Source organism: Phaseolus vulgaris, chromosome 8, assembly GCF_000499845.2.
Source record: "Phaseolus vulgaris cultivar G19833 chromosome 8, P. vulgaris v2.0, whole genome shotgun sequence".
NCBI lineage: Eukaryota > Viridiplantae > Streptophyta > Magnoliopsida > Fabales > Fabaceae > Phaseolus > Phaseolus vulgaris.
Window position 1 is genome coordinate 15,307,013 of NC_023752.2, and position 13,099 is coordinate 15,320,111.

At 31.0% G+C, this 13,099-nt stretch overlaps 1 protein-coding gene across 2 annotated transcripts; it reads left to right on the forward strand.

The window, feature by feature from the left end:
- The first annotated feature begins 4,889 nt into the window (after positions 1–4,889).
- Positions 4,890–8,032, forward strand: LOC137825571 (transcription factor AS1-like). Of its 2 annotated transcripts, none has more exons than XM_068631265.1 (2): positions 4,890–5,209; positions 6,690–8,032. In XM_068631265.1, the coding sequence occupies exon 2, from the start codon at positions 6,746–6,748 to the stop codon at positions 7,814–7,816; it is 1,071 nt and encodes a 356-aa protein (XP_068487366.1). In that variant the 5' UTR covers positions 4,890–5,209; positions 6,690–6,745; the 3' UTR covers positions 7,817–8,032. The 2 variants fall into 2 exon arrangements, with proteins under 2 accessions (XP_068487366.1, XP_068487367.1); XM_068631266.1 differs by having other exon boundaries at positions 4,994–5,309.
- The last annotated feature ends 5,067 nt before the right edge of the window (positions 8,033–13,099 follow it).

The following is a 13,099-nucleotide window of genomic DNA, read 5'->3' on the forward strand; positions in this document are numbered from 1 at the left end:
TGACCCTTAACACTATAACCTGATAAGTTACCATATGCCGGAAAGTCATTGATGGTGCAAAATAACATGGCATGAAGCTTGAAAGTTTCATTAGCAAATCCGTCAAATACTTCGACACCCTGGTCCCACATTAACTTCAAATCTTCAATTAGGGGACTTAGATAAACATCAATATCATTCCCTGGTTGTTTCAGACCGGATATCATCATAGACAACATCATGTATTTTCGCTTCATGCACAATCCAGGAGGTAAGTTGTAAATAACTAGTAATACAGGCCATGAACTGTGATTTGTACTCATATTACCAAACGGATTCATTCCGTCTGTAGCTAAACCAAGTCGGATATTTCTTGATTCTTTACCAAATTCTGGAAAGTCATCATCAAATTTCTTCCATTGAATAGAATCAGCTGGATGTCGGTACATGCCATCGCATTTCCTCTCATCTGCATGCCATCTAAGATTCTTAGCATCGTCTGGGTTTGCAAACAAACGCTTCATCCTTGGAATGATGGGAAGATACCACATAACCTTCATTGGGGGTCCATGCTTTTCCATGTCATCAATAGAATCATCATCTTTTTGTTTCAACTTATAACGTGATAACCCACACCTCGGACAACTTTTCAACAATTCAAAATCTTTCCGGTATAATATACAATCATTAGGACATGCATGTATCTTTTTGTACTCCATACCCATTGGACAAAGAATCTTTTTGGCCTCGTAATTACGATTAGGTAGACTATTTCCCTCTGGAAGCATATCCTTCAACAGCTGGAGCAATTCCGTGAAGCTTTTATCAGTCCATCCGTTTATTGCCTTCAAATTCATCAATCTTAACACCGCCGACAACCGTGTGAAGTTAGTTGATCCAGGATACAAAGGAGTCTCTGCATCTTTTGACATACTTTCATATCCATGCGCTTTTGCAAAACACTCAGCTCCCACATCACGAATCATGTCCTCCAATCGATCATCATCTCCATCATCGTGTACTGCTTCATCCATGGTAGAACCCACATATTCTTCAGTTACGGAAACACGTGGTAAATTTAATAATTCACCATGCCATGTCCAAGTTGTATAAGATCGAAGAAACCCATCACATAGCAGGTGTTCCCTCATGATATTCACATCCAGTATCCTTCCATTCAAACAGTTAACACACGGACACCTGATCTTTGCTCCATCATGACCACTAATAATCGCGTTACGCTGTGCAAATTGTATAAATTCCTCTACTCCCCTTTCGTACTCATCACTTATACGAACAGCATTAATCCAACTTCGATCCATTATATATTCTGGAATATAGTTAGAATTTTCTAATAATTAGTATTCTCTTCAATCTCACACATTTGTCGAGGGTCGAACACCCCCGGACTCAATCCAAACACGATATTTCTATTCTAAAAGTAACAATAACTAACATAACATAAAACTTTTATTAAAATGTAATTAACAACTAACTAAATATTTCACTTCTAAAATTAAAATTCTAGAACAAAGTTTAATAATTATAATTCCATAAAGATTAATATCATATTCATTTTTATTTAAGTAAAAGTAGTTTAAAGTGACAATTATAAAAAATAAATGATGCCAGGGAAAAAAAGAAAGATATGCAAAGAGAAAGTGCAAAAAATAAAAATAATTACAAAAATAGAATTTATATATAATATAAATTTAAGAAAATAGAAATTATATAATACAAAAATTCAAAATACACACAAATATATAAATTATTAGTTATTAGTTATATACATTCCAAGTTATATTAGTTATTAATTAAATATATATTATAATACAGAAAAATAAAAATTCAAAATATTAAATATGAATTCAAAATTTTAAATATAAATTCAAAATATTAAATAAATACAACACCAACCTTTAGGTTGATGGTGATCGGAGACGTAGGCGAAGGCGGTGGCGGAAGCAGTGGCGGTGACGGAAGCAGTGGCGGTGGCGGAGCAGAAAAAACCAGAGAACCAATAGAACAGTAACCACCTATATGCAGAAAACGAGTAAGGAAACGAAATGACAATGCCAAGGAAGTGAATAATGACAATGACAAAAACGAAAACGAAAACAAACGTTGAAGCAGAGAGAGCTGAAACTTACAATGCAAAGCGGAGACAGCTGAGAACGTTGAAACGAAGAGCGGAGAAGACGAAAGTGAAAGTGAAAACCAGTGGCGCGCTTCTATTTTTAGGGTAAAATTGATTTACAAATGCGGTTCTAGGGTAAGACCGCATTTGTAAATCAATTTAATTACAAAAATGCCACCGCGTTTTTTACAAATGCGTTTAAACGCAAAGCCGCACTAAATAAATAGTCGTTGTTTTCAAATTTTGTACTAGTGAACCTTTTTATTGAAAAATATCATGAAACTTCATTGACTGCAATTGGTCAAGATGACAACTGTAACATATTTCTTTTGACTTTTGCAATTATTGAAGGAGAAAGAAAGGAAGCCATGGTATGGTTCTTTCGATTATCATGTGCATACATCACACCCCAACCTGTATACATGATAATTGACTGAGAAACAATCATATTATTAACATTACAATCAACTTGCAATCAGTGTTTTGCATTCGTCATATAGCATTGAACTTCAACAAAAAGTTGAAAAATGTGAAGTTGAAGAGACAACTAATAAATATCGGTATTTATATTCCTTAACTTGCATTATACACAAATTGTCTATTTTGAATTACTTATGTAATTTTATTTATCAAATTGTAGTAGGTTATGAATGAAACAATCCACTATTCAAGCCAACTTATCCACTATGCAATCTGAATTTTAGTAGCCAACTTCTTGGATAGATGAAATATCATTGGAAAAGTGAACTCAAGCATATGAAAAAATAGATACTGCATATGAAAACAATTTAGTCAAATGCATGAATTCTATTTTGAAGGGATCATGATCCTTACTCATTTATGCTTTTGTTAAGACAACATTTGAAAGAAAAAATTCATATGTTGAGTAAGGGACCAAGACATCGTGTATGTTATGAGCAAATCATCATTATCCTAAAGATATTTCTACTTTACTAATAAAAAATGAGCAACAAACTACCCATGTGTCATATATATAGATATAATCGAGACAATTCAAAAAATTAATGTTCAGGAGATAACCACTCGCCATCTCCGACGTCGCCATTTCCGACGTCGACCTATGTTATTCACAGTCAAATTAAATGAATAGTGGTGTGATTGCGAGGAGTTTCAAGCTCTTTGCCTACCTTGTCCTCATGTCATCCATGTTTGTTCCTATTGTCATTTGCAATGGCGTTTGTCAATCCAATTTAAGGCTCCACAACATTTACTTCCAATCTCATCTAGTGCATAATGAGAATTATTGATTAGCTTATATTGGACTGAATTTCATTCATAACCCTCACATGAGACATAAAGAATTAAAAGACCAAAAACTACAAGTATCCATATTGAAATGAATTAATATATTCACAATAAATAAAAAAATATTTTTACTAATAAAATAAAAGTCATAATAGAATAATTATCTCTATCAATAAGAAAATGTCATCATTTATATGATGAATTTATAAAAATGAAAAATGTAATACTATTGTACGCAATTTTATTATTACATATACAAAATATAAAAGTTGTAAATGTGTTTATCATACATTTCTATTGAATTTGTGTTGTAATGAGTGAAAATGATATTCCATTATTGTAATTAATAAAAAAAATTTTAAATTTTAATTAGAAAAACATACCCTTTACTATATTATACTGGATTGTAACGAGCTTGAAGACCAAAACCCTTTAAACACTTATATTTATATTTATATATATATATATATATTATTTTTTATTTTTTTTTATTTTTTGATATTTTATACATTTCATAAAAATTTGCTATTTAGCATGTGATTAAACTCATTTATGTGATGACCAATAAGTAATATAGTATTCTAAAAAATAATTATAATTGGTGTATTATTTAAAATCTAAATTCCATTCTCATAATTAAAATCTACAACTTTTTAGTGTGCACTATAAGTTTTTAATTCGTACTTCATCATGCCTTCTTGCAAACAAAATGATACCAACAAAAGGACTTATCTTAAAAAAAAGTTATATCCATTTTCATAATAAATGAACAAAATTGCATCAGGGTTAAAAACCCATGTCCTTCACCCTTTGCATGTTGGACCATTTAAAAAAAAAAGAATTTAACTATAAATAGATTTTAAAAATAGAAATAAAATGGTAAGAGGTTATTGAAGAGCCGTTATTTTGAAAAACACAGTAACGCTTACGCTGGCAAATTCCCTGTAAGACGTAAGCACACACCACTATTTTATTTTTTTTGGTTTTAACAAATGCTACTATTGTTCTGTGTGCATCCTTTTCTTCTGTCATCTTTATTTATTGATCTGCAGGAACAACATTTTGCACAGATAAATGCTATGTACCATAAAATGTTTCACTTCCATCATAATTCCTAACTGTTATATCTAATCAGAAACACCTATAATAATGTTATTACTTTCAAGATAAATCTATTAATTAAATATTTTTGATTTTTTTTCTCTTGAAAAATCACAAATTATAATATGGGTAATTTAGAAAACTAGTACAAAGTTTTTGTGTTTCTATTTCATGATCTACACAGTTCTTTCTTTTTATTTGCAAAAAATGCATAAAAGAAAAGATCATAATCAAACTTATTTAATGTAGTAAAATTTATAATTAGGATGGAAAAAAAGCTTAAATTGAGTATATTAGTCAGAGAATTGAAAAGTAAAAGTGTAATTAGAAGTGGGGTTAAGTGCATGGGTGAAGTTATCATGTGATGTGTGTCCCTTATCATTCGCGTGCCCTCTGGTTTCTTTCTCGCATATTAGGCGCTGAAACTGACGTACCCTCTCTCGCTCTCTCTGTCACACTGTGGGGTCACTCTCCATGTCTTGTCTTATCACGCTTTTCTTCTCTCTCTCTCTCTCTGGTCCATTTTACTACACTTCTCTGTCTTTACTCCTCCAACCCTCCAACACACCACTACACAACACAACACCACCCCCCAACCTCTCTCTCTGCACTTCGGTTTCCACTTTCTCTCTGCTTTAAGAACCCACCACTGCTTCAATTTCTGCCGTTGTTTCATGGACCAGACCTCATAGCTTATCTCTCATTAGTCACTCACACCGACCCCTAGTGAGCACCTCCTCTTCATCTTTTTTGCTTTTAACCATCTGGGCTGCTTCATTTTTTACTTCAAGTGCTGTAGGAACCATCTGGGGTGCTATGCTACCTAGTATGAAAAAGTTCTTTTTTTTTTTGCAAAAGTTTTTAGCTTGTGTTTTTATGTTGTGGTGACTAGCTGGATTCTGGAGTTTTCTTTTAAAGGGTTGTTTTTGGTAAATTTTTTGGTGTTGTTTGTAAAGGTTTTGTTGGTTTGCTATGTTCTTTGCACTGTGTATGCATGGTTGAGGATTTGGTTTATGTGAATTAGTATCCAGTGAGAAAGTGCAGTGAAGGTCCTTTCGGCTTTTGCCTCTGTGTCTTGGTGTGCTATGATGTTAAGTCAATATCGTGTTACATGTTTTGGCTTATGTGCCCTTACTTTTGGTGCTGCTTCAGATTGTTTCGTGTGGAGTTCCTGAATTTTTATCTGCTCGTTGATTTTTTAGCTTTCTGTTTTAATTATCATATAAGTTTTATAGTCTTATGTCTTTGTGTCTGCCTTCAATTGATGTTCTGAACGCTCTTTGGATCTCCCTTTTGGTCTGTTAATGAGCTTACTTTAGTGCAATGTGTATATCAGACGCTTGTGTGTTTGGATAATTAGCTAAAGCTGCAACTGAAGAATTGGGATATAATCACTAACTACACTTGAAATTTCTTTTATTTTTTTGGGGGAAGGAAGTGGTTAAGCTACTAGTGCAGTTTTTTTCTCATTCATTGTTCTTGATTGTATGTTTAGAAGAGCACATGGAACTAATTCACGGAGAATGGCTTTAAAGATTCACTAACTGTAGTTCTTAATGAATAGTATTGTTGCTGATAGTACTTACTTAGGCTGAGAAAAAAAAATGTTGTTTTGAAGTTGAAGGTATTGATCCTTGAGCATTTCTGCCCCTATCACATGATCTCTTACAAAATATGTTGTATGCATTGTTTGTTTCTGTTAGATGCTTCATTGCATATTAGTTTCCGTTCTTTATTTCTGACATGTATTTGGCATGGTCACGTGAACTCTTTTTTTGAACATTTTTCTTGCTGCAATACAGTAACAAGTGAGAGAGAAAATGATGCAGACTCTTGTTGGTTTGTTTCTTGTCTTTTGGTAGATTGTATTTTTAAAAAACTATAACTTTTTGGTTTTTATAAATGGCTTGATCTTTTTTTTTTATCTCTGTCTGATCTTAACTGAATATCATTGTATAAGCTAGTCTCCAACCTACTGTTATTATAAGCTCAATTTTTGCAGATAGTTTGGTATAGTATTGTATGTATATCTTAAGAATGATATGAATGCATTGGTAATAATAAGAATTCAGCATAGTCTGATTACTTTTGCTCATCTGTGCACATGTGATTGGAAATTGTAAAAATTGTACCCTTTGCCCCTACAACCTTGTTCTTAACTGGAACTCTGATGAATTGATGGCACATGTTGTCATGAATTTTGTAGAGACATCATGAAGATTTCAAGTTCCAAGCAACTGGCTGTGGGATTTGCACTTGGAAATGAAGGATAGACAACGTTGGAGAGCTGAAGAGGATGCTTTACTACGTGCATATGTCAAGCAGTATGGTCCTAGAGAATGGAATCTTGTGTCTCAGCGCATGAACACACCTCTGAATAGGGATGCCAAGTCATGCTTAGAAAGGTGGAAGAACTACCTGAAGCCTGGCATTAAGAAAGGATCTCTTACAGAGGAAGAGCAGCGTCTTGTGATCAACCTTCAAGCAACACACGGAAACAAGTGGAAGAAAATAGCAGCACAAGTTCCAGGTCGCACTGCCAAGAGGTTAGGAAAGTGGTGGGAAGTGTTCAAAGAGAAGCAGCAAAGAGAAACTAAGGGGAATAACTGCACCATTGACCCAATTAACGATAGCAAGTACGAGCATATACTTGAGAGTTTTGCTGAGAAACTAGTGAAAGAAAGGCCTTCACCATCATTTGTTATGGCTACTTCTAATAGTTCTTTTATGCACACTGATCAACCTGCGCCTGCACAGGCCTTGCTTCCATCTTGGCTTTCAAATTCCAATGGCACTGCACCTGTGAGGCCACCCTCCCCTTCTGTGACCCTCAGTCTCTCTCCCTCCACAGTGGCTGCGCCTCCGCTGTGGATGCAACCTGTGAGAGGACCAGACAATGCTGCTCCTCTTGTTTTGGGGAATGTGGCTCCTCATGGAGCTGTTCTAGCATTTGGTGAAAACATGGTCATGTCTGAGCTGGTGGAGTGCTGCAAAGAGTTGGAAGAAGTGCATCATGCTTTGGCAGCACACAAGAAGGAGGCGGCGTGGCGGTTAAGCCGGGTGGAGCTGCAGTTGGAGTCGGAGAAGGCCGGGCGAAGAAGGGAGAAGATGGAGGAAGTTGAAGCAAAGATGAAAGCTCTGAGGGAGGAGCAAACAGCTGCATTGGATAGAATTGAAGCAGAATACAGGGAGCAGTTAGCAGGGTTGAGAAGAGATGCAGAAAGCAAGGAGCAGAAGTTGGCTGAACAATGGGCTGCAAAACACATGCGTCTCACCAAATTTCTAGAACAGGTAGGATACAGATCAAGGCTCACTGAACCAAATGGAAGATAGAGTGCCATCATTCACATTTGGGAAAATTCTAGTTTACTCTTACTATTATTATTTATGTCTTCAATTTATATGAACTTTATAGTCATAGTAGTTTTGTTTCAGTCATTATTCTAAAATTTGTTGTTACATATGCCTATTAATATCCCTATCTTTTCATACAACTTGAGAACTTACACTAGCTATTGATGCACTTTATGAATATTGACTTTGTTATCATTCCATTTTGCCTGAATAATGTTACAAGAATAGGTTTCAATTTGGCATGCAAAAGAGGATTATTGCCAAGAAACCATTTATTTTTCATGTGCTCAATGTAAGGCAGAGGAAGAAGAGAGAAAGAAAGAGTTTGAGCATATGTAGGAGGTAGTGACAAGCATGAGGGTTAGGATCTTGTACAAGAGATCTCATAGGTTTCTTCTCTTTAAGTTCTTAGAATATGATTCAATAAATTACTCTGTTTATTTATTTATCTTGTATTTGTTACAGAAAATTCGTGGTTTTTACTAATACACTAAACATAGATCTAATGGTTTTTTAGTTTACAATGGTTTGAACTTGGGATTTTATGTAAACTTGTTTTTTATGTAATTATTAAAATCCATTAATAAAATTTCAAAGAAAATAAATAAATAGTTTTTGAGACACCTTTTACATAGGCCAGCAATTAAATGTAATTTTTAATTTAAATGTGTTAAATTATATCAGAGATAATTATTTTACAAAACAACTCGATACTTGTAAAAAGTTGAGTTTTCGCCTATATAACAATGTAATTTTATTAATTATATAAAATACATACATTTTGGATTTGAATCATCTTAGATAGTATTTAAAAACAAATAAAATCATTGATGATGGCTCAAAACTATTTATGGAAAAGAAACTTTGAAGAAGGAAATATTCTACAAAGTTAGAAAAACAAGTAGATAAACAGTGTTTTGAAAGATTGAAGAACAAGAAATACAAATACAAGAAAAACAAGCAAGAAATGTAAATGTAAAAACATATAAAGATCAATGTAAATTAAAAAAAAAAAAAAGAGTCAAGAAATGTAGATGCAAACACAAATAAAAATCAAAAGATGTAAATGCGATTTTTATTTTCTGATCTAGTGTAGTTGAGAAATTTTGTTCCCAAGAAGTACACTGTGCCATTTAATTTTATAATTAAAAATAATATAAATAATAAAATAAAAATTTAATATAATTTATTATTATTAATAATTATTGATATAAAAATTAGAAAAAAACAAAAAAACAAAAAAAAAATATTGCATTATAATTATTCATGATAAAACTTTAAAATGAATATTAAAAACATTAAAAATAATGTATTAGAAAGTTTAAAATTTTATAAATTTAAAGTAATAGTTATTAAAAATTAAATTATGTTAATACGACTTAATTTTTTTATAATAATAATAAAATAAATAATATAGTTGATAAAAATATATTTTAAATATTGAAAAATTATATTTAAAAAATAAATTAAATTTATAATTAATAAATATTTAATTGTCATAAAAGAGTTATTTAACCTAACAAAGTTATTATACATGCATTGAAGTATAATAGATTCAACTAATAATATGAAAACTAATTTGAATTAAAAGTATGTGAAATAATATTTAATGATCAAACATTTAAATATAGAGATTTAAATTTTTATTTAAAAGCATCATAATTTTTTTTGGAATATATTCTAAGCTTAGTGTATATTTCAATTATGGTATTCAAAGGAAACTACGACTTGTAACTAATTATTTGTTATATATGGACATTATATAATATTTATCATACATAATTAGACCATCATTTGTGACTTTAGGTTGATGGTAATACAACTTTTTGAATTGTGCGTCAAGAGAAAAATTTAAATTAGTGAATACTTCTTCCTTCATATTAAAAAGATGCAATCATATGACATTCAAAATAATTTAGGAGAAACACATTGAAAGTGAACACCTTCCTCATTTTTTATGATTTCATCATTTGCAAACACAACTTCGAGATAAGAATTAAAATATTTCTTAAAGTATGTGATGCAAAGTTGCTCATACAATAGAAGGGTGAATTTCTTTAGTTAAGGACAAGGGTGAATTTGACACAATTATTTTAATGTTTGAAATGCTTCAATTTATAGATGTAGAATTACTGAATGACAAATAACCTTGATATGTATGTCTTTTTAAAGTAACAATTTAGATAAGACTTAGCATAATGGACACACAAAATTCAACCGACACTAAACAAAACATAATCCACAGTGTGTGATTCCTAACTTTTACATAGATTCTTAATGAAGGTGTTTAAAAAAGAAAGAGCTTGAATCAATGTGCAATTATTCATTGTTATATAGCATTGCATTCATCATTGTTGAAGCAATGTGGGATGCTACTTTAAAATGTGATAAGAAATGTTCATGCCACACAAACCTAATAAAATAATATGAACTTACATTTTTAATATCATGAACATATTTAATAAAAAATAAAAAAAAGATTATTTTTAAAGTTGTGATTTTAAAGTATCATATAAATAATAATTAATATTTTTAAAATAGTATTAAAAGTTATGTTAATATAGTTAAAGATGTAAGATTTTTTAGTATTTAAAAAGTTAATTTTAATCTTAAAATGCGTGTATAATATAAAAATTGTATTTTTTTACATAATACAGATTAAAATTAATAATAATTAATTTGTAATTATAGTTTGCATGAAAGACCTAAATTAAAATTTTATAGATAATATTTTATGAATAATATACATGGAAGATAATTACTTTAAAACAACAACAATTAATTATGTGATGTTGATGCGAGTAATGTTGAGACATTTTTTTGGTGTGATAGTAAAAACAATTCTTGGATGACTTTATTTGTTTTCTAATGTCCATTTTTGGTTTTTATCTATATTTATATGGACTAACCTTTTGAAGTTATTTTAAATTATGGGTTTGGACACACAATTGGTCTAGTGCAAGTTTGATAACAATCTTTATGTTTGAGTTCTTCGAACAATTCTTTATGTACCTTAGATATTTATTCCAAGGTGTACATGTCAAAATTGTAGTTTCATTGCAAACAATCTTGCTAGTCGAACCTCTATTGAAATGTCTATCTCCTCCATCAAAAATCTTGTACTCCTTTTGTCAAAGGTAAGAACTCTATGATCAAATGTTTGATTTGGAAACAAATTATGACATTGAAGAGTTGAATTCTAATTTTGATCTAGATAATGTAGAGGGATTTGGAGTTAGGAGTGAGACAAAGTTATTCAAACCTAGATTAATGTGTCAAAACTTCAAACAAATACTTACGATGGAGTTTTTATCATTGTAATAGTTTAAAGATTTCATTCTAGAATATTTTGTTATAAATGTAAAAGAAGCTGAGTTCATAAAAAATTACAAAGTTAGAGCATGGTTCATATGCGAGAAGGTTATTCATTTGAAATGTTTGTTATAAGATTAAAAAAATCATACTTTTGTTTTGAAAACTTACTTTCCAATCACACTTGTCCAATGGTGTTTTAGAAATGGTATACAACAACAAAGTAGACAAGAAAAGGTTCCTAATGACATATTCAATTTAAATGAAAGGATAAAATTAACAAAGATAATTGAGGATGTAAGGAAGATATTTTCAGTTGGTATTATGAAAGGTATATGCATAACTGACCAAAAGATTACATTGACAATGGTAGAGGGGGATGCTACTAAACAATACTTTCAAGTATGTAGTTACAGTGTGAAGTTTGAGGAGAATGAATAACCAAAATACTTGTAAAATTCAACTAGTAAGAGCAGAGCTCACTTTGAAACCAAGATTCATTCAAGGTTGTAGACCATTCTTTTCCATTTATGAATGTAACCTAAAAAAATGGTGGCAAAAGTTTAATTGTAATTGGTAAGGATGCAAAATGACTAGTATTTCCCAATAACAGTGGCAATAATGGAGATTAGAACCAAAGAAAGTTGGAACTAGTTTCTTTAAAACATATTGGAAGACATTGGTGGGATTCAAACATATATGTGGACCTTTGTGCCTAATCAACAAAAGTAATATACTACACTTATATGTTATGTGTGCATGCCTTTCAACACATGATGTTAGATACTAAAATATGTTTTTCACCACCTCTATAGCAACTTAAAAAAAATAGAGGAGGCACAATTCTAAGAGACTTAACAATATGATCTTCAAAGGTTACTTATGCTCAACTTTTAAGGAAAAGATGAAACAAATCAAAGATGTGAGTCATGCTACTTATAAGGGATTGAACAATAAATAAGCTAAAACATGGTCCAAGAATAAGTTTAATACCCATTTTAAATGTAATGTAATAATGAATAACATGTTCAAGTCATTGAATGACATAATTTTGTTCTGCTAAAGATAAGTTTTTAATCACCATGTTAGAATAGATTTGTACATACATAATGAAAAGGCACAACAATGAAGGAAAAACTAAATAAGTACAAATACCTAAATTGACTAATGACTATTTTACGAAAAATATACCGTGTTAGAAGTAATAATTTGCCCCTAAGGATGAGTATCGAACCCACAAGAAACGATTGAATTATCAAGTATAAGATTCACTAAATAGAAAACAATATAATAAAGTTTGTTGGAAGTTTATAGTGTATGATTGCAAGAATGTAAATAAAGCAAAGTAAAGAGTTGTTGATTCAAATGGGAAAATTGGGATTGAGATTTATCCTTCTCACTCTTTTGTATTTTGAAAAGCATAATAATATTCTATCATTGATTGATATTGATGCTCATATAAAATTCATTTATATCATTTTTTCGCATATAAAATTATTAAGATAGTCTCCTAAATATAATTTCCTCGCATATTTATAAAACTCCTTATCGTTAAGAACAAAAATTAGATATCAATTAACATTTCAAATTTATTTCTAGCATTCAAATATGTTAAGCATCACCATTTAGGTCAAATGCTTAGAAGTACTTTTCAGTCAAATCTAAGGATCAAAATCATGATAAAACAAGTGTTAAGAATAAAATGACAATACCAATAATCAATCAAGAACAAAATATTATGTTTAAATATCACCTCAATACATAAGAGTTTGAACAAATTACTCCCAATCCTAAATGATAGAATTAGCCACTCATGTTGGCCATTACAAGCATGGAAAGAAAGAAAAGAAGACCCATAATATTTTTCCTTGATGACTGTCTCCTCTAGGATTTTCTATCACCTTCTATTCTACCAATGATGTTTAGGGTTATGCCTCACACCTCATATTT

Bases quoted from the DNA above. Each gene is read 5' to 3' on its own strand.
- LOC137825571 (XM_068631265.1), top strand. From the start codon at position 6,746: ATGAAGGATAGACAACGTTGGAGAGCTGAAGAGGATGCTTTACTACGT.